Below are 22,739 nucleotides of genomic sequence, written 5' to 3' on the forward strand. Positions count from 1 at the left end.
ACTACTTAATGTAAATCACAGGAGACCTCATTAAACCCCACACAGAAACTACCACTAAGAGGAAGTTTGTGTTATTAAACCCTCATTTATCTCTAATAATGATGGAGCATATCACATTCTTTTAACAGGAAACATTAGCATCTTGGTTCCACACCTTAACTGATTAGAGATAAGAATGCCTAATTTTCAGTTATTAAAACTAAGTTAAAAGAAATATGTGAGAGATGAAAATGGTGAACACTGAAACATATTAGCTGGATATGGAAAAACTGAAGGAAAATGGAGAGTTCAAACATATCATTGATCAAGCACAGTTTATGACCTTCAGCAACAAAGTTACATGTAGTTTACTGCAATTTGATTGCCAGAGAATAGAGTAAGCCACTGAAACTTATCAATCTCTACCCAGTGAATGTGTGATCAGCCAATGGCACAAGATGCTCCACTAGTGTCACAGAAGACAGAATTCTAAGTTCAAAAGATATATGACTTTGGAGTTCAACTTAAAACTGAAAAAAACACATGCATCTTTCAAAAAACCTCAAAAAACAACAAAACCCCAAACCCAAAAAAACACCAAACAAAAAACAACTCCACAAAATCCCCTAAACCCTAACAACCACTCAACAACTCCCAGATCCTTCCTGGCTCCTTTAACAGTTATTAGGATCATTTTGAAGATTAATTCTAGGCAGTACTTGACCTCAGGTGAAGTGCTTACAAGACAAAGACAAGTGCAGAAATTCCTGTCTGAAGGCACGATTATTCTGTGCGTTCAGTAAAAGCAGTAGCAAATCAGGCAGCCAAATACAGTTTACATAAAAGTAGAATGAGGAAACAGTAGGTGACCTTTCCCTTACAGACCTTCTCAGACTTCTTTTAAAAGTCACTCCAAAATAAGCACATAAAGCAAGGTTTGCATCAATCACCATGAAGCATAGAGGAACCTCAACTTCAAATCACAGCCCCTCACTGCATGCTGGTTCTACTCTCTTTTCCAGGCTCTTGCTGTCTCTTCTCTTAATGCTGCTTCCTGTTGGTTTACAGCACTGTACAGTGGGGAGACAGCTCTCCACTGCCAGGGACTCTTGTGGGAGAACCAAGAACACACGTACATTGTCGATTTCTTCCAGGTGCATTTTTTATTCAAGTCCCACTGAACTCACTAGAAGAAGTCTTGGGGTGTTGGATCAGAACCCAGTATTTTAAAAGCCTTTGAAATTAAATGAACTCTACAGTTTGTTAAAAAGGAGAGTCCAGAAATGAGTCTGCATCCAGCTAGATGGGGCTTGAGACATGACTTTCTGAGGTCAACGCAAACAAGTTTGACTTGCTACCCCTTTCTTTTGGTTATATTACCAGTAACACCATTTTAGAAGCTCTTTTGAATTTCCCATTTGAAAGTTTCCAAAAAATGATGGAGGCATATATATTAGGTAACAGTTAGTGAGTAGGAATCATGTAGCCCTATCCATTCTGAAATGTTACTTTTATACAATAGCTACTGCTAGCTGACCAGCTCTCACAATCAAGAGCTTTACTTTCATTTTCTGAGTTTTCTGAAAGCTTTTTGTAAGCAATTAACATGCAGTTTTAGGGCAAGGTGACCAGTACTGTGTAAATACCAACCTTCCAAAAAAATGTTAAACATAATATTATTTTCAATAGGATAAGGTTACACAGATGTGACCAAAAGTTTTAAATGTAGTAAACATGATACTCAAGAAATCTGAGTTTTCTAATTGTAATGAGATTTTCAATTGATATTTTGAATACCATGATGGATGCCTTCAGGCCTTTACTATGTCATCTGCATTTTCAGGCATGTGGCTTGGCATCTAATGTTTCATCCACTACAGGACTTGTTTGGTCAGTTGAACATTTATACAGTAACAAGTCAGCAATTGTGATTTTTATGACTATCATCAGCTAAAGGATTTGGTATTGTCTACATTGCTCAAGTAACCCATATGTGTCGAGAAGTATAATCATTTTGCAATTTTAGCCTACCCTGCTGCCCCTCTGTATTCCTTACAGATGCTCCTCTGTTACTTTTTACACATTTTAGAAGAAAAGCATCTGATGTTTTATGAGGAATAGCCCTAGCAGCAATGTAAAGTGTAAGTCTAAACCAAAAAGTTTTAGATCTTCATTTTTCCCTTCTATGAGGCCCCTTTTCTTTTGCTTAGGCATCCACATTTTTTCCAATGTTTTTGAAATGCTGCATGTATTTATGGAGGAATTTTCAAAGCCACCAAGAGGATTTTGATGTCAGACTGCAGTTCTTCTGAATGAGATCTGATTATACAAATCCATACACAGACTGAATATACATTAGGCCTTCTATACATGCTGGAGAACAGCTAACAGAGCTAGCAAGTAGGCAGCACCCAAAAGTATACTCAATTTGATTCTGCAACACTCTAGTTATTCCAACCAGATCATCTACAGGGAACTAAGTCACATATTTCCATAGTGAGTTGGTTCTCTTGTGACAGATACTAAGAGCAAGAAGCCGTAAAGCCATTTCACTAGCCAAGTAAGCCAAATTGTAAATATAAACCTCTCATCACAGTATATTCAATTACAAAGCTGCAACTGCCTCCTATTCCAATTAGTGATTTTACAGGATTTTAAGGAACAGCACCTTTCATTCACAGCCAACCAGAGCAATTCCCTCATTGCAAGGATTCAACTCCTCTGTGTCCTTCATCCTCAGGGGCTGGTTTTCAAGGCAGCACTGCTGGGAGGCAGTCTAATCCCAATTGCCTCACATGCCTGTGGTAGCCAACTGGATTGCCAATTGGTCTTTGACTCCATGAGCTGTAGAAGTATAAAGCCATATGGGCACAACTGTCAGTCTGGTGCTAGTAACACTTTTTTTGTCAGGGCAGCATGTTTGTAGTTTGTATGTCTCCCGAAGAGAACAGTTAAATATAGTTCTTCAGGAAGCTACATGTCAATTACAGAAAACAAGTGACATACAGCACAGAGAATGGATGACAACTAAATGTAAATGATAGTAGGAACTGTCAGTGCAATAGAGTTAGCAACAAGAGTTTATTTTTATTGGAACTATTTTTACCTGTAACTGATTTAGGAACAATTCCTATCTTCAGTTGAAGATAAAAGACAAACGAAATATGGACTTGTGTAGGTAACTAGTGGTTTTAGTATCATTTTAGAAAACAGGCATACATTTTTATAATCTGTAAATGATGGGTTCCCTAAAAATATGAAGGTTTTCCCCCTTTGCTTGAGCATCATTATAATGATTACTACCGGTGGATGGAATTTTTATATCCATTTGGTAGTGATTTACACTAGTGTTTTCAAGGCTGCCAACAAGCAAATCCAGAAGGCAGGCAGCCAAAATTCCAGAAGAGACAACTGTCTTTTATTTTATAGCTTATGCTTTTTGAGCTTAATATGATTTTCCACTAACAAGTTTTGTACCTTCTCCCAAGTGCTAAAACTGGTGTGCAGAATTGCAAAGTAACACACCCTCTTCAAGGCAAGCTAATATTAAACTCATGGTAAATTATAGAAGTTATACTGTTTACTTAGGGATAAAAACAGTAAGGTTTAAAAGAACTGTACATGATTTATTGCAGACACTTGTTTCAATGGTTATACTTTTAAGCCTGACTACAACGTGTTGTTTCTCATTTTATAAAAAATTAACTAATACATAAGAGACAATGAAAACATTGCTGTAACACTTAATAGGAACACAAAGTATGCATTGGTTATATAATGTGCTTGATAAATAGGGTGCAAATAATATCAAATCTGATTAGAAAGGCACCAAAAACAAGCTCTGCAAAAAATGCATAAACAGAAATAGTTTTCACATTTTTCAAGAACTCTTGGAGGTGGGCAACCATTAGCATGGTGAGGACCAAATATTGTTCTAAATATGATGACTGATGCTTTCTAATGATTTCTAATTCTAATAGCATTAGAACTCTTGCAACAGCAATATTAGCAAAGAAAAAGCTACTCATCCATTAGCCTAGACTCTATACATGAAAGGAAGTCCTAGCTACCAGCTTCATATCCATCAATGTGAAGGATGAAATACAGTTTTGCTGTATAAAGCATTTATTCTTCCACTGATCACACACTGGAAAGATGACTCCTGTCAGGATGGCATGTGCTCATTGCTCCTCAGAGCAACAGCTGCCACTTGCCCATGACCATCTGAAATTAACAGCACATTTGCTAAGTTCTTGACGTTATAGAAAAGGTATCTTTGTGTGCCTCCCGAAACTATAACTGCACAGAAGTGAACACCCAAAGAACACCTTTCACTCTATTAGAAATTACTGTACAACTTAAGACATGTAAGTCAAAAGTAAACAGGCTATAGATGACATAATGCTAACAAGTGGAGAATAATATTCATTCTGAAATAATGTCCTTAAACTGATATCCTATTATTCCCAGCTCAGATATGAACTGGAAATCAGTCCTCTTTTTTGCTTTCCTCTCCCTGGCACAGGTCTGACTATAAAACTTACCATTCTGTCTTCTTAGTAAAATTTGTCTATCCCAATGAATGCCTAAGCTATGTCTTGTTTCCTACTCCACAGCAGTACACAGAAAAAATGCCAGTTTTAAAAGACACTCTCTTGCGTAGCAGTATGGATCCTATTCTATATGTAGGGTGTACGCTGACAATTTAGCCTCAGAAATAGGATCTTATCCAAAGACAGGTTATGAGCCCACAGACTGCAAGTCTTGACACGCATGACTGAGGACAAGCAGCCACTGCACACCTGATGCTGATTCCACAAAATCACTCAGCCTGACCACACTATGCTTTCCCTCCACCTGTACAATGTATACTTCTGTACACATCCAAGTCGTAGCAGATTCCCGGGCACCAATTAGACACTCCCCTATAGCTCAGTTTTAATCCATGTGATGCAAAAGACTTTTAAATATACACTGAAGAAAAAAACAGTTATTCTACATGTATTTTCTGTGTGTTTTATTGATCTGATACAATACACAAGCATACGCAGCATGTGTGTGTCTGGATATACATACATACACAAAATGCCAAATGTATGATACATACAACAAACAAGGCCAGATTATCTGGTCTTGTAGAGATCTTTGGTCCAACACAGGACCAAAGACCAGGGTGGACACATACAAGACCTTCAGAACTGTAACACTGTCTGTGCTTACAGCTGCCTGAGGACCAGGACAGCTTCTGTAACAGGACAGAAAGACAGTAGGTATCTATTTGTGATGTAATAATAGAGAAGATGGTTGCTTTTCTCTTACGGTTATTCTGTTTTCCAAGGGTGAACCATTATTCAGATGATTGTGACTTGCTGGCTTTGAACCAGGAGATAAACAAAAGGTGCACAGAAAGTGCTAATGGGTTTCCACAGCACAAAGATAGCTAATAAAGCCCAAGTATAAGGCATAGCAGATGATGAAACCACACCAGGCACAGCAGGTTGTTGGGACTCAGGGGCTGAGATTTGGGAAGTCTAGATACACACTAGAGAAAGAGCTCTGTAGGAATCCTTGCTCTATTCTTTGCCCACCTCCAAACCTGCTGTACTTACACATCCCTCTGGTATCCTCTTCTAATACCACCATAGAAGCAGTCAGAACCCACCAGCATGCTAATGAATCTTTGCCAAAATAAATAATTACTTCCCTTTATTTGTTATTGATGTATTTTATGAGAAGAACAGTAAAATTAGTCAAGTTGGTTATCAGGCACCTGGCTGTGGGTTTTACATAGGAAACCACAGGTGAGAGCTGAAAGAGGAGAAGCCTCATGGTCTCACAGTGCATTCTAGGAAGAATAAGATGTACAGTTACAAAGTTTGTGGTTATTTTATATTTTAACTGTTTCAGCTCATGGAAACAAAGAACACTGGTGATATAGCTCTGACAGGCATATTTTACTGTTAAAAAATAACAAAATATATTTTAAGCCATATTTTTTACTGTAAGATATGTCAGTTAATAACCTAGACCTGAATTTCTTCCTCCATTGCAAGTTCATAGCTTGGATCAATAAGACATGTTCCTATCATTTTCCCATCAGATACTACTGGAGAAGCAGTAGGTGTCTGCATAGTAAGTAAAGAGAGAGAAGGAGAAAAACTTGGGGTCATGGTTGGTGGAGGGTATCCAAGATTATGGATAATGGGAGAATGAGCGTATTTATTAAATGCTTGCCTTGATGTTACATTTGGCATTCTTGGTGGCACTGTCCGTATGCCAGGCTGTGCTACTGATGTTATCAAGGGAGGAGGGAAAACAAGAGATTTCTTCTCCTTGGGCAAGCTGTGAATGTGTACGTTTTCATCTTTCAGTTCTGCAATATCATTAAACACTGAGGCAAGAGATTGAAATCTGGGTTCCCAGCTGAGTACATAATCTCGGTTATAACTACCTGCAAGACCCTCATCAGAGGTGCCAACAGTTGCAAGTGAATCATACCCAGAGTCTTGCCTATCTGACATCGGGACACATTCTCTTGTGAGGTCTGTCATTATACCTGTCTCTTTTATTCCAATTTTCTTAAGTGTTTGAGACAAAATTTCATGTGCATAGGTTGTGTCACAGGCTTCTTCTCTGCTTTCTCCTTTAATGGTCTGCATGTTCTCCATGCTTTGCATGGTAGCCATGCCATCCATTTCTCCAGACTGATAGGAGAACTGATCAGACTCTCTTGGGATCCCTGAATCTGGCATTCGTGAGCCGTACTCGCTCAGTGCTGAGCTGGTGTTTTTTCTGCAAGGATACTCATTGATCCTTTTTATTTCTTCATCCTCTGCAGTTTCTCCTTCAGCAGAACCATGGCCACTGGAGTCTGAATGCCTGCAGAGGACATCATCATCCTTCCCCTCTCCAATTCTTGCTAGGCTCAGCCATTTTGCTATAGCACCCATGGGAAGCATACTGCTCTCAGTACTTTGGATTTTCTGGCAGTCCTTATCTTCTCTTGCTGAATTCACATCAGTAGCTGAGGAGGAAACCGCTTCTTTTTTCACACAAGCATTCATCAGATCTTTTCGCTTATGTCTCAGAGTAAGTGTGATAAGACTGACCACAAGCAGCAAGAACACTATCGATGAAATGGAAACACTAATGGTCAGGCTGTGTGCTGATGCTGTGAGATCAATATCAGGAGAACTGGAAAAATTTACAAAAACAGTGCATATTGTGAACTTTGACTCCATTTTTGGGCTATGAGCTCTTACCAACAATTCCAGACTATCATCATTCTTTTTGATGCCATTTTTCTTTCTGTGAACAGTCTGAGTCAAATAAATATTACCACTGGTTTGATTCACAGAAAAGAATGGAGAAGGTTTTAGAAGAGAGTAATGAACAACTCCGTCCAGTCCACCATCACTGTCTGATGCTGTCACTCTGCCAAGTAACTGGCCTGCTTCGTTCTTCTCGGGGAGATTAAAAAAATAATGTTCTTGTGTAAATACTGGGTCAAATTCATCTCTCCCCTCAATATCTACCTGAACTGTAATGGTAGTCAATGAGTCACCTTTGTCTTTTGCTTGGATTATGAGGCAGTACCTATTCTGACTTTCATAGTCAAACATTTGCTTTGTATGAATATCTCCTGTCAAAGGATCAATAAAGAACATGTCATGGTCTCTAGGAGCTTCACGATGAGCCAAACATGAAGACTGAATGGAGTAGGTAATGTGCCCGTAGGAGCCTTTATCAAAATCCAGTGCACAAACAGCGCACACAAAAGAAAATGTAGGCATATTTTCACTGACAATGCAGCTCAGACTGGGAAACAAAAAAAGTGGGGCATAATCATTGTCATCTAGGACATTTACAAAAACAACAGCAAAAGCCATATTTTTTATATCAGCTCCTCCATCTGTGGCTTGGATGATCAAAGTGAATTTCATGGTATCCTCATAATCCAGTGTTTTCATCAAATCCATTGATCCTGTTTTCTCATCCAAGCGAAAATGGCCCCTGTCGTCTCCAGAGATGATTGCATAAGTGATCTCTGCGTTAGTGCCTGCATCACAGTCATTTGCTGAAACTTCAGTGACGTGACTACCTATAGGGATGCTTTCTTTGACATGAACATGGTATTCCGGGCTGCTAAATACTGGAGCATTATCATTAACATCCAGCACAGTTATTAGTACAGTAGCAGTTGAATTCAAGGAGGGTGTTCCACAGTCAGAGGCAAGGAGGACCAAATGGTGAGAAGAAGCTGTTTCCCTGTCAAGAACATTGCTCAAAACCAGACTGCCGACAAGTTTGTAGGATGTTTCTGACCCCATGACACTTGTTTCTATGGAGAATAAATTCTCAGCATTGCCTTCAATAATAGAGTATTCAACATATGTGTTTTCATGGGTCCAGTCATAGTCGATGGCTGAAAACATGAGGACACTTTCTCCGACTGAGGCATCCTCACTCACGCTGAGATTGTACAGAACCTTTGTGAACTGAGGGGCATAGTTATTTACGTCTTCTATGTGCACCTCTATGGAAGTAACTGCAGTGAGAGTGGGACTGCCACCATCCATGGCTTCTATCAGAAGATGAATAGTGGAAATATTTTTCAGCTGTGTCACTGGTCCTGTAGCAAACACTGAACCTAAAAATACAAAAGAATTAACAAAAGGCCACACTCCATAGGCAAGTAAATGTGATTCCAAAAGCTGAATCTAAACAGTCATATTTGAAAACGACTCAACCATAATGGCTGCACAAACCATAGTAAATCTCTTGCATCCAGAGAGTAGTGGGTCAACAGCTCAATGGATGGACACTGATAGACATCACTTACTAGTAGTGTTCCTCAGGGGTCTGTACCGTGACCAGTACAGTTTAATAGCTTCATCAGTGACACAGACAATGGGATCGAGTGCACCTTCAGCAAGTGTGCATATGACACCAAACTGAGTGGTGTAGCTGACATGCCTGAGGGATGGGATACTATCCAGAGGGAACGTGGACAAGCTCAAGAAGTGGGGCCTCATGAAGTTCAACAAGGGTCAGTGGAAGGTCCTGCGCATGAGTTGGGGCAACCTTTGATACCAGTTCAGGCTGGGAGATTAAGGGATTCAGAACAGCCCTGTGGAGAAGGACTTGGGGATACTGGTGCACAAAAAACTGGACATGAACTTGTAATGTGTGCTCACAGCTCAGAAGGCCAACTGCATCCTGGGCTGTGTTAAAAAAAGTGTGGCCAGCAGGTTGAGGGAGGCGATTCAGTCCCTCTACTTTGCTCTTGCTGGAGCCCACCTGGAGTACTGTGTCCAGCTCTGGACTTTTCAGCACAGTAAAGATACAGACTTATTGGAACGAATCCAGAAGAGGGTCATAGAAATGATCAGAGGGCTGGAGCCCCTCTCCTGTGATAAAAGGCTGAGATAGCTGGGATTTTTCAGCCCAGAGAAGGGTCCAGGGAGACCTCACAGTGGCCGTAAAGGAGGCTTATAAGAAGGATGGGCTGTTGTGATAGGACAAGGGGTAATGGTTTTACACTAAAAGAGGGTAAAGCCAGAGTAAATATAAGGAACTATTTTTTTTTTATGAGGGTGGTGAAACACTGGAACACATTTCTCAGAAAGGTGGTAGATATCCCATCCCTGGAAAAATTCAAGGTCAGATTGGACACGACTCTGAGCAACCCGATCTAGTCGAAGATGCCCCTTCTCATTGCAAGGGGTTGGACTTGATGACCTTTAAAGATCACTTCCAAACTATTTTGTGATTCTAAGAACTCATAGCTAACACTGTGAAGCCAAGGCCTCCCCACAACAATAAAGTATCAAATACACATACTGCATCTAGAGCAGCAAAAATATGCATGGTTCTGGGACAAACCACGAGAACTCCAGTCTTCGATGCAATCAGTTCTTCACTGATAATGGCAGATTTAGCCAAAACATATGCATGGACTTTGGCCACCAAAAATTTCCAGAACTCAACTAATCGCTGGCAACAGGTGAGGAAGCAATAGGACTCTTCAATTTACACTAAAAAAGCTGAAATAATAAGCCATGCTTACACACTCACCATTCTTGTGATCAATGGAAAATCCCTCAGAAGAAGAGAGGATTTTGTAGGAAATCATTCCATTATGCCCAGAATCTCTATCTGTTGCAGAGACTGTCAGAACAGTGGCATCCATAGAAATGAGCTCTGGCAAGTTCACCTGACATATAAAGCAAAAATAGAGCTTAATAAAATATTTGAAACATAAAAAATATACATTTGCCTTTATTTGATCTTATTAGAAAAAAAACACACACAGTTCCCAGCTTTGGAAAAAGTTTTACTTACCCATTTTCTTCTGGGGCAAAACTATAAAGAGCTGAGTTATTGAAAACTATGCCTTCAATACAGCCAAAATTCACAGTACACTTTAAGCAGTAGTAAAATCCATCTAGCTCATTATGACAGTGAGTTCAGAGAATAAATGAATCACTTTTTTCAAAATTACATTAATGGACTGCAACTAATAGCTTTTCTTCTTGCTTTCAAAAACACCTTCGTTTCCATACATGGAATACAGTCTGCAGTCTCTGTCTGGAATATATGCTTAACCACTAAAAAAACCCAATACATGCACCCTGAAAATTCCAGCTCTAGAGCATTGGATTATTCCTAGAATTTAGTATTTCAAAATTCTCCCTTTTTTCCTCTAGGAAACCAAGAAAGCCCATTCCCTTTTTAACAATTTTCATTATTTGAAGTCCAGATACAGTACTTTTGTGACCAAAGTTTCCTTCCAAAGTATAAATCTAATTTCAAATGAACACCATGATATAGCAGCTACCTCTGTCATAACTTGAAGTGTTAGTTTAAATAATTTAAACAGAGAGATTATATGTATATAATAACCATATGTATATATTAAACTATATATAAGGAATATAAATATGAAAAAACTTGAAAGGATAATAAAAGGGTAAAAATACAGGATGATGAATAGGGAATTATACATATCATTGACCAAAAAGCAGCACTGTATCTTGCTCTCCAAGCAACACATCCAAACATAAGGCTTGTGGAAAAGAGAAGCTCAGCTGTTTATGTTAACATGGTCAATAGAGCTACACTGTTTTGCATCAGTTAATAATGCTGCCTTATAATGTCTGCTCCGATCTACAAAAAAATTCCTAGCACTTGCAGAAGAAAGTACTTGCCTAAACTATTATCCAAAATCAGACACATAGGAGGGTTGAAGAAAACTAAAGTCTAAAAATCATTTGAGCATTAATAGCGCATTTTTTTCCAGAATGTAGATTTAGGAGTACAAGTGGGAATTTTACACAAATCCTGACAACTCAGGCACCTGAAAGTTTTACAGGTATCTAAGTGACTAAACCACTGTGCCTGCACTTGCTCATAGATTGAAAATTCTTTACTAAGCCAAATGTTTAGACTTATTTCTTGAATAAATCTGTTTGATATTTATAAATGAAGCATTATTCAATCCAAGTCTTCTGTTGTGCCTCATATTTTTGGCTCTGAGGACGTCCACCACACACAAAAAGCACCAGATCAAACAAACAGCTCAGTTCACAGGATTGCAGAATGGTTGAGGCTGGTGGGCGCCTCCGGAGGTCATCTTTTGCAACCCTTGCTCAGAGCAGGGTCACCTACAGCAGGGTGCCCAAGACTGTGTACAGATGTGTTTTGAATATCTCCAGAGACAAAGACTCTACAACCGATCTGAGCAACCTGTGCCAATACTTAGTCACTGCTAGAGGTTTAAAAATAAAAAGAAAAAAAAAAAAGAGAAAGGTGTTTCCTGATGTTTAATAGAATTTCCTGTACTTTGATTTGTGCCCACTGCTTCTTGTCCTGTCACTGGACACCACAGAGTGGAGTGTGGCTTGCCCATCTGGCTTGCCCATCTTTACTCCTCCCCATTATTATTTACACAAATTGGTAAGACTGAGCTTTCTCTTCTCCAAGCTGAACTATCCATGCTCTAGGCTCTCCTGGGCCTCAGCCCAAGCTGCATAGGCCTAGTCCCACACCAACAAGTCCTAAGGAAACAACTGCTCTGGCACCCAATTTCTCCTGTGGTAGTTTTATTGCAGCTGACCTTAACCTGAAGCTCCAGACTTTGTCTCTCTCCCATTCCAAGCCCTAACTCCAAGCTGTTACCTCTGCTGAGCCTTAGACCACACCCCACAGTCCTACGGCTGATTAAGTCAGCAAAACCCTTTTAGCAGCCTGCTCTTGAGAGTCTTGTGTGATATCACGCTCACTTCGGCAGCACAGATAGTAAAACTGCAATGACACAGAGAAGTTAGCATGACCCCTGTGCAAGGATGACATGCGAATTTGTGAAGCATTCCATACTGTTTTAGGGATCTGGGGTGCTGGTTGGCAGCAGGCTCAATGTGAGTCAAGAGTGTGCCCTGGCTGCAGAGGCAGTAAACTCTATGCTGGGCTGCATCAGGTACAGCATCACCAGACAGTCAACAGAGGTGAATGTCTCACTGCATTCAGCCTTGGTGTGGCCTCACCCTGAGTGCTGTAGGCAGTTCTGGGCCCCACCCTTTTAAGAAGGGTGTGGAGGTTCTTGAATGTGTCCAGAGGAGGACAACAAAGCTAGTGAAAGGGCTGGAAGGCATGTCCGATGAGCAGTGTCTAAGAACTCTGGGCTTGTCTCATTTAGAGAAAAGGAGGCTTAGAGGTGACCCCATTGCTCTCTGCAGCTTCCTGAAGAGAAGTGGAGAAGGAGGTGCTGAGCTCTTCTCCCTGATAACCCAGTGACAGGACACGTAGGAATGGCTCAATAGCTGTGCCAGGAGAAGTTCAGACTGGACGTTCAGAAGCACTTCTTTACCGAGAGGGTGGTCAAACCAGAACAGGCTTCCTCGAGAGATGGTCAGTCCCAAGCCTGTCAGTGTTTAAAGAGGCATTTGGAAAATTCCCTTAAAAACATGCTTTAGCTTTTGGTCTGCCCCTGAATTGGTCAGGCAGTTGGACTGGATGATTTTTAAAGGTCCCTTCCATCCTAAATTATTCTATAACTCAAGGACTCTGAGATTAGGTCAGTTGGCTAGAACATGGTCTAATAACACCAAGGTTGCGTGTTCAATCCCAATACAGGCCACATATTTAAGAGTTGAACTTGATGATCCTTGTGAGTCCCTTCCAACTCAATATTCTGTGAAATCTGTCACTCTGTTTTATAGATGCTCTAATTTCTTAAATCATCTCAGTGGCCCATAGCTGTCCATAGTCACTAAAACTGCTTTGTTTCACTGTTAGACAATTTGATTTCTACAACAGTATAGCAGTTCAAATGCTTGTCCAAAAGTCCAAAAGCTGAGCTCTGCACCCTCCTCAGTCCAGTAGGGGAAACTGGGGAAGTCAGAACTCCTATGCCTCACTCCCTAGATGAGTGCCACTACCGTAAGGCAGGGTTACACATTACAAACTATAAGTGCATGAACTACCATAGGGGCACTTGCTACACCTCTGTGGAGCTGTGTAACTGAAAATGAAGAAATTCATGCCATAGTAACAGGGCCAGAATAAATGTATCAACTTCTTCACCATTCTCTCAGAAGAAGGAAGTTCTGAACACTGAACCCTGCTCCCCACTGGTTTGGATAATATCCCATAACTCCTAGTGATGAATGCATGGTGTATGGAATACAGCTAGCATTCACATCACTTGCCTTCTGAAGTCAGAAACCACAAACATTAAAACAGAACAATTCCCTCAGTTCTTTTAGCAAAATTCTTAGGAAGAGGCTGGGGTTTCCCAGAAGAGCTCTGCTCTGTTTCTGCTCAGAAATAGTTTGCAGAGACCTTTCTTCTTGGTGCTCAAATGCATTTTTAAGACAAATATAAACAAGTACTCTTACTATTTATCATCAAATACGGAAAGATATCTATCACGTGTTTGTTGTCCATTTCCCATGTTCTCACCTGATATGAATCCTGAGTAAAGACTGGTGGGTTATCATTGATGTCCAAAACAAGGATAGTGAGTTCTGCTTCTGTTTGATGCACAGAATCTGAAACTATGATTTTCAGCTTATAAACAGCAGTTTCTTCAAAATCTAGTGGTTCCACTACTGTGACTACACCAGTTTGTTGATTGATGGCAAATTTCATTCCAGGACCATTATTATAAATAAAACCAAACTGAAGTGCTGGCCTGGAGTCTGCATCACTTGCTGACACCTGAGTCACTATAAAACCAGGCTGGGCATCTGAAACAATAATTTTGAGAATAAGTCATAGCTAAAAGATGATGTTACAATTTCTGAGGATTTTGCCTATTTTGTAATATTGAATCTTTGATATATGTAAACTTTCAGTATAGCTTTTGATGTATTTTAAGTTTGTGTTTTACAATAAGCACAGTATCCAGAAACACTATGGAAATAGTAGTGGATTTCTTCAAAGGTATGTGCTGTATCCCAGTTTTAATTTGGGTTTTCTCTAGACTTTCTCATATCCAGTGTAGTCATAACTGTTTCTTTGCTACCAACAGGAACTTACGTGGTTTTCCATGAGCATTTAGGTGACATGAATTTATTGAACAATGTCACAAACCTCCACAAGAATATTTAACTGAGGCATCAGAGACCCCTGGTCTGTGTAGAACCAGCAAATGCAATTCTGAAGCTTTTCCAAAGGAGGAGGCCACTAGAGAGAAAGGAGACCTCCAGACAGACCTACATGGCACAAAAATATTAAGGTCTATCAAGGTATAACCCTATGAGGTTGAGAAACTGGATACAGACAGCTTTGTCATGGGCTAAACTGACAGTACCGGTAACTGCAAACTGAACCTATTAGTGATCACTTAACAAAGCCTGGAACTAACAGAAGCTAAACCATTTCCCATTTGCATGCCTGGGGCATGAGGCTTCAAAAATACTGTATCATATCCTAAAACAACTGTTCTTAAATGGCATACAAAAAGCTAAATAAGTAACTACTATTTACAGCTGCTGTGCATCCATGAATTCTGTACTTGTCATTACCAGTGGGAGCTAAATTTAGGAAAGGCTAAAACATATCACTAGAAAGACAGCCTTGATATCTTTTCTTAACAGAAGTACTGGGGTTTCAACACCTAAGTCTTTATAAATTTTCCGCTGTGTATCTTAACGCATTCACATATATGATGCCTGTATTTGAAAGTTACGGGCTTAAGACTCAAGATCTGCAAATGTTGAGCTAACATCACACAACATACCAGATGTGTGCTGGGATGAGAACTTGGGAGGTCCTGGGTCCTCCTATTTATGATCATCAACTGGATCAAGTTATAGAGCATTTTAACACTTCATTCAAATTTACAGAAATTATTTCTTTCATCACAATGAAATTCAAAATGTCTCATTTCTAGCAATGCTAGTTTTACCACCAAGCATTTTTATTGGAAAAAAGTGGAAATTGAAGACATATGAAGGATATGATACTGGAGTTCAAAATGAACAGATTACAGTTGTATTTCTGCAGATTTTTTTCTCTTTCTGAATTGCCTATGGTTTTGTTCCAAACTATTCTTAAACACAATGTCTAAAGATTAAGAATAATGCCTCTGAGAACAAAAGCAAAACATAATTAATTTTGATATTTCAGCTTTAATACTATCCATTAGCCTTTTTACTACAGTTGTTTAGTTACACCAATCACCAAAAGCACTACTGTTATCTCACAATTCCCAGCCTTAACAAAACTTAGCTGTACTATCACACTTACTTTCTGGGACCTCCACTTCACCTAGCAGTTGGAAAACTGGAGCGTTGTCATTAACATCTAACACCTCTATCCTCACAATACTTGTAGCAGAGAGTCTGGGGTTTCCTTTATCAGCAGCTTGTACAACCAACCTACAATTAAAGGAAGCAGTAATTGTCACTTTTGGTCAGAAATCACTGAATTATCCCCCAATGTTATAAGCAGGGGAAATTTTAAAACCAAAAAGATTAGTCATTTCTGTTCCTCATGGCAACTCTGAAATTCCATCTTTCTTTCTGTAAGGTTGACTATCCAGAGTTTTATTTTTTCATCTTTGAGCAAAAATGTCCAGGAGATTCTAAAGGGCAAAAATATATTAAAATCACACAAAGAAAAGGAAGCGTTTTTCTGTATTCATTTCAGCCAGTTACATACCAAATGCAGGTGGTTAAACAACTCTTTTAAATAAGACACAGTTTTTCAGTTGGTAATTCAGAGCAGGAATTAAAATGTAAGCACTAAATTATCCTTTGGAGGAACCTATCTCTCTTCATTGTTTATAAAGAGAAAACAGGGATGTGAAAATGGGGTAATACAAAAACATCCAAAGTAACATTCATCCAAAATGCCTGCAGACACATTGAATAGCCCCTCCATTACACTATAAATGTAAGTGATGAAATGAAAACCCTGAATACATGCACCATTTGACAACGGCAAGGTTCCTGCTGATTTTAGCAGGACCAGAATCTCACTGCCAGATTAGAAGAGTTGGCCTGTACACTTCCATATTACACCTCCATAAGGAAGGGTAGTAAAGATCAGACAAAACAAGAAGCTACGTGAAGGGATAGACAAGTCAAAGCTGGGCATCTCAATTAAATGTTTTATGCAATAACAATTGTTTACATGTCACACCATATTGCCTGGGTCTCCCTGACGATCTTTTGAATGCGTTATTTCTCCTTCTTTCTTCTAAGTCACAGTTTCTGTTTAAAGTGTCAAATAGATGTTACTTCCTAAATGTTCACATGATAACATGGAATACCAAGGCTGTAACTCAAGCTGTGGATTACAGCACTTCCATTCCTGAGCCACACCAGCTCTGCTCTGGGTGTCCTTGTGGTTTTTGACACTGACAGAAGACATAACTTGAATTGCAGACCAGTATTCAATCAATGACCATGCAAAATTCCATACAGAAAGTGTATTTTTTTTAGAATGAATATTGTTAAGGTATACATATGGAAATATTTTACTAAAAATAATCACTTTCTAAGGTTTCAGGAAAAAAACCTCTCATAAAAACATCTTAGCCAAGGCATTAGAATTCTGTCAACACTTCCATTATAAGTCCTATTATAAGGGACTTAGAACTTCTGGGGGTGAAAATGTTCAATTTAGATAAATAAGCAACTCCTTGCAAATTTGAAAGAATTGATGGTAACATTTTGAAATCAAACAGGAAAACAGTTTTGAAAGCTTCTTTTGCTATTCACTTTTCACCTAACAATGTGATTAATACAGATTAATAAAAATGTGATTAACACAGATTAATAACTAATTATAAAGAGAAGGAATATGAAGCTTCATATTCCTTGAATATACTGTCAGTTTGAAAGGCTAGAATTCCAACATAAATGCTGAAATAAATCAGGTTGCCACTTAAAGACAGATATGAGAATTATGCTCATATGCTCAATATTTCACCAGCAGTGAACATCCTTCCACTGAAGGATTTATTCAAGTGTTCTTTTAAAGTACCTAGTTACAAATAAAATGTGTTGCACTACTTAAATTACTAAAAATCAGAACTGGTGTTTTTGATTCAGTGAAAAACTGAAAAATAAACTTCAAGTTAAGTGTCCTATATATTATGTTAAAACAACATATATTTTTTAGGACGTTATTATCAAATTACACTGATACTAAGAAAAACCCCCCACATACTCTCTCAATCTTTCTGATGTCATTTTCTACAAGTTATTCTCATACATAAGAATTCTTATTGGATGTTTAAAACTTTGAGGTCCCAGAGGACAGGAAAACTTGCAAGTATTTTTACTGATGCCACAACCATATGTAAAAAACCCCGTAATTTCTACTGACACATACAAGAAATCTACTTTTTGTGGAGACTGTGGTACTTAAAAAGGGTCTATTAATGAATCTGCATACACATATTTGTCTTCAAGGCATGATTTATTTGCTTTCTAATTCCAATTACGGCATGACCTGCAAAGAAAAATTGTTATGTCCACTTGACCATATTTATGCACAGTTTCTTGAAAAACAGGAAAAAATATTTAGTGCAAGACAGCTTATAGCTGGAAACAGTTTACAAAAGCATCTTTATCAGATTATGGAGAAGAAAATTTAAGTATATTCTAATCTAAAACCAGAACATATCTCTATTTCTTGGATTTGATTTGATGTTTTCTCTGTGTCTTTACATATTTATAAAGAATGTTTCCAGAGAGGGAATGGCTATACAGTTCTTCATAAACTAAAATCCAGGAACTGTCATTGTTCCTTAGTGAATCATCACACTCACTTATGTCAGTAAGTGTTGCCATTGATTAAACAAGACTACTTCTTTCTCTAAATTTGATAAGTATGCAAGAATCCATAGTACAAATGGTCAGCTTTAGTGCTGTTGCCAGTGCTGTCTGGTTTGCACCCAGGTTCTGTGGGTAATGGATATCAACAGGAAACTATGAAATATGAAATATGCAATATGAGCATTTTCAAGTTAGAGTGAACAAAGAAAAATACATTTTTATGAGAACCTTGAATACAAACCTGTAAGATGAGGTGTTTTCGTGATCTAGGCCTGTATTTGTTGCTAGAATTCCTCGTGCTGAATCAATTAGAAATGTTGCATTTTCATTACCAGATAAAATTGAGTATTCCATTTCTCCATTCAGCCCACTGTCAAGGTCAGTTGCAAATACCTGTTTGTGAGCAAACGTGAGGCTTAATTAAAAACTGCAGAATGCAATTTCAGAAAGAAAACCTTATACTACAGTCAGATATTTCTGGTTACTTTCCTTTCAACTGCACAGATTTAAATAAATCATCGTCTTTGTCCCCAGCATGAGTGTCATGTGAGGTCACAAAATCTGCTTATGAACTGCAATGGGCTGCACATGAATGAGTAATCTGAAATTCAGCTAAAGAAAGTGTTAGGGCTGAATATAATAATTTTACTATCAGGTTGCTGTTAGAACGCTGTCCCTGTTTAGTACACAAATATGCACTTTCTCAGTGGTACAGGACTGACCCTAAAGTATTGCTGCTATACAAACAGAGAAAGCATAAAATAATTAAACTATTAAGTTTTCGGATCTTTCATAGAATAGTTAATTACCTTTTAAAAACACAAACCAGAAAACATAAAAATGGCAGAAGCAATCTATAAAACCAACAGAATAACTAACATCCATCAGCAATGAACAGGTTTCTCAAAGACTCCTCTGACTCCTTGAAGAGTCATCTTTGTATTTTTCTGGTTGCTGAACAAGCATTATAATGAGTATGGGATCCAAACCACAGCAGAAGCAACCAGTCAGATTGAATAAAGGAAACATAATAGAATGTATTCTGTCATAAAATTTTGATTACACATCTGGCTTGACTGCCTTTTGATTTTTCTTCATTCCTGGACATATGTTTCTCTAAATACAACGTCCATCAGTTTTTAATCACTTTGCCCTGGAGGCATTTGTAGCGTTCCATTTATTTATTCTCTAGAGAAAGAATATCTTTAGTACCTAACATGACCCTCACTGTGACCTGACTTGCAATGCAAGAACATACACTGAGGAAATTATGTGTTCTTCTAGACCAACTGATGTATTCTTTTGCTCTAACATAGCCAGATGGAAACACTTTGGGAGAATGGATCCATTCAGAGGAAGAAGTGTTTGCACATTTAAATTAAGACAAGCTGCTCTTTAGGCATCAGATTTTAAATTGAACACTTGGGTTTGATTCTACTAGTCTGATGAGTAGAAAGTATTCTTTGTATTACTATAGCCCTTTCAGTAGATGCATTAGTACAAGATCCAGCCTCTATTGTAACCAGAACCACAGATTTCAATAGTATCTTTCAACTGCTTGAAGATAGAAACATAAATTTTTTAAAAAGAGAATTTAAAGTCCAGCTGCACAACTATCAAGAAGATACAGAATTCTCTTTCAACTTAAACCTGAATGAAAGATCTGAAATGTCATCTAGAAGAAAACTTAATTTAATATTTTAGATATCCAAGTAAAGTAGTAGCAACATCAAGAACCTCATTCTCAGTTTTTAAAAGACAGTGGTCCAGAACAGACCTAGCAGGATTGTAGTCATGAACAGATCAGCCAAACTTTTTTTAAACTACAGCACTGGGCTTGGGAAGATATACTTCACTTACCTGTACGATGTCCATTTTGGGACTCTGGCCTTCCCATACTGATGCTTTGTAATAGCTTTGTTCAAATTTAGGTACGTTGTCATTGACATCTTGAATCAAAACTGTCACTCCACAGAGCGCTGAATTCAAGCTATTTTCAGCCAGAACTGTAAGATGTATTTTACACTTAACTTCATAATCAAGAAACTTTGGCTCTTTCACTATGATTGTACCTAGTTTATTAAAAGAAAAATAAAAAATCCCAAGATGTGACACATATCCAGGGAAAAACATGCACAAATGCAGTTATGAAATTCCTAACATCTATGGTCACCTCCACCGAACACATGACAGAATTCCAGCAAGCTCTCCATCATGTCCTTCTTCTATGTAACATCACCCCCCACATGAACAGCTAAGTTTTCACCGATCATTGCCATGTTGGCAATTTCCTAAAACAAAGCACATTTACTGGTAGAGGGATAGAAAGTGGCTGTGTGCTCCTTGGTACATGACAGTGAGACTGCCATGCCAGAAGAGACTCTTGTCCCTCATCTAGCCCTCCATCTATATCCAAATCAGGCAACAGCTGCAGCAATTTATTTATCTGACTGACACACAGGTAAAACACTGGCTCTTTCTGATGCAGTGAGCTCCCTCACCCCAACTATTATTCTATCCAAAATAATAAATGAAAATTATTGAGACTACAAGTTCAACTAGACATCTCCATATTAAACGTGAAATGTTCTTGGAAATCTGTAGTCATTGTTTCAATGTTCTAGGTAATAATTCTCCATTACATCTAAGCATCAAAAATAGTTGTGTATTAATTTCATTGGAATTCAAATTCAGTTTTCTATGGACTTTTCAGTAACAACGCCATGACTATCTATATCTCAAACTTGAGATAGCATAAGTGCTTTTTATTTTTTTATTTTCTAAGATAAGTAGCAAAGATTAACTCTTGTGTATCAATCTATGTCTTGAACATAAGGATTTCAAAGCTGGCAGGTGGCCTTTCTTCAGCACAACCCTTAAAAATTATCACATTCTGTATACAGAGGAAGAAAAACAGACAGTGGCAGAAGGAATTCACTTCAAGATGACAGAGAGTAAACTGAAAGACTCAAGTGTAGAGTGGAATAAATAATCAAGTTTGAGGTACACCAGCTAGGAGGAACATGTGAAAGAACCGGAGTTGCTTATTATAAAGAAGTGCACGCTAAGAAGAACCGAGATAACAGTCTTCAAATATGTAAATAATAGGGGGGTTGCCTTTGTCTTACTTCTACTGTTACTGGGTTAAGAAGTAATAAATTTAAAAGATTTCAGCAAACATGAATATGAATAAAAACTTTCCAATTGCCAAGACTTGTTCAGATTATTGAGAGGGTTTGCAAAATCGTTACCCCTGATGGCTTTTAAGAACATTACAAATGTCAGATTTTGGCACAATAGATTCCCCTTCTGTATCAGAGAACAGAGTAGTTCACGTCTTTGAGTAATTTCCTACTATACTTTCTATGATTCTACAACATAATAAATCCCCCTATAATGGTTGAAAATCTTCTTTAAAGTATGGTTAATTAACTTCAGTGCTTGAAAAGACAAGTAGAGCACACCTTTGGCTGTTCAGAATATGTAACATAGAAAGGGCATCAATACAGTTCAAAATACTTTTGCTGTAGAAGCAATGGATAGAGAATTACTGGTGTCAAAATTATTCTGATATAAGAGCTGCTCTCAGAAATTCCTAAAGGCTACACTTCAGTTAATGTTTTCTAAGAAACAGAACAGTTTCAGAGGAAAGGAAACAGAAGAAACCACAATGGCTCAAATGTCTCAAAAGAAGACTTGTGACACATTCACCGCTATAGAAATTCCACTCCTGTTTGTGAAGAAAGTGCTTATGAGACTCTTCAAAACATCATGTAACCATTTTTCAGCCTAGCTTGATAAAAAAAAAGGAAAATCCCATTTGATTTTTTTTTTTTTTTGGAGGTGATATTGGAGAAGATTCATTTTCTTGGGGATAAACTTGTCTGGGTCTAAGATATTCTTTAAGACTAATCTCTCTAGCTTTATTTCAGTGACATAAAAAGGACTCGAAAATCAAGAGTATGCATTTTAAGTGCCCCTCATCTAAACAAAACAAAATAATTTTAATTGTCCATCAGCATCAACCATGATAAACTTTACAGTGGTATGCCACTTTATGCCTGGAGACATCAGGATAATCAGATTAAAGCCTCCAGAAACTGAGGGAGAAAGCCACTTGTTAAGAGTACAACCTACATTATTTCTGAGGAAAACTCCTTACATTGTCTATGCCATCCCAGAAGGAAAGGCTACAGCTATTCAGAAGGCAAACTCTATTCTGGCAAATGTTTAGGAGCTGACAGGCAACAGAGTAGTTATGCTGTCTTATGAACCTTAGATGACAAACATGTAAAGGCATAGGGGGAAAGTGCTGCTACCTCCTGCACCTGAAATTCCTGACTGAAGAGCAGCTAAAAGCAGACCTGCTGCAGAACACAAATACAATCACAAAAAAAAACCCCAAATGAACTACTTTAGAACATGTCAACGTTTGCCTGAAACAAAGAGCATTAAGCTCAACAAGGT

The 22,739-nt window shown here is 38.3% G+C and overlaps 1 protein-coding gene and 1 non-coding gene across 2 annotated transcripts in view; one reads left to right on the plus strand and one right to left on the minus strand.

The window, feature by feature from the left end:
• Positions 1–4,981: 4,981 nt before the first annotated feature.
• DCHS2 (dachsous cadherin-related 2) overlaps positions 4,982–22,739 on the minus strand; it is a 112,338-nt gene continuing 94,580 nt past the window's right edge. The window contains exons 15-20 of the mRNA XM_064652292.1: positions 20,133–20,344; positions 18,514–18,665; positions 15,733–15,863; positions 13,942–14,228; positions 10,057–10,195; positions 4,982–8,629 (exon numbers count right to left, since the gene is read on the minus strand). Coding sequence (XP_064508362.1) covers positions 6,003–8,629; positions 10,057–10,195; positions 13,942–14,228; positions 15,733–15,863; positions 18,514–18,665; positions 20,133–20,344 — 3,548 coding nt within the window. The 3' untranslated portion in view covers positions 4,982–6,002. The remainder of the gene's footprint in view (positions 8,630–10,056; positions 10,196–13,941; positions 14,229–15,732; positions 15,864–18,513; positions 18,666–20,132; positions 20,345–22,739) is intronic.
• Positions 12,256–12,361, plus strand: LOC135413911 (U6 spliceosomal RNA). The gene has a single exon (XR_010430480.1). It is a non-coding gene; the product is annotated as a U6 spliceosomal RNA (small nuclear RNA).

This window comes from Pseudopipra pipra, chromosome 4 (assembly GCF_036250125.1).
Source record: "Pseudopipra pipra isolate bDixPip1 chromosome 4, bDixPip1.hap1, whole genome shotgun sequence".
Taxonomy (NCBI): Eukaryota; Metazoa; Chordata; class Aves; order Passeriformes; family Pipridae; genus Pseudopipra; species Pseudopipra pipra.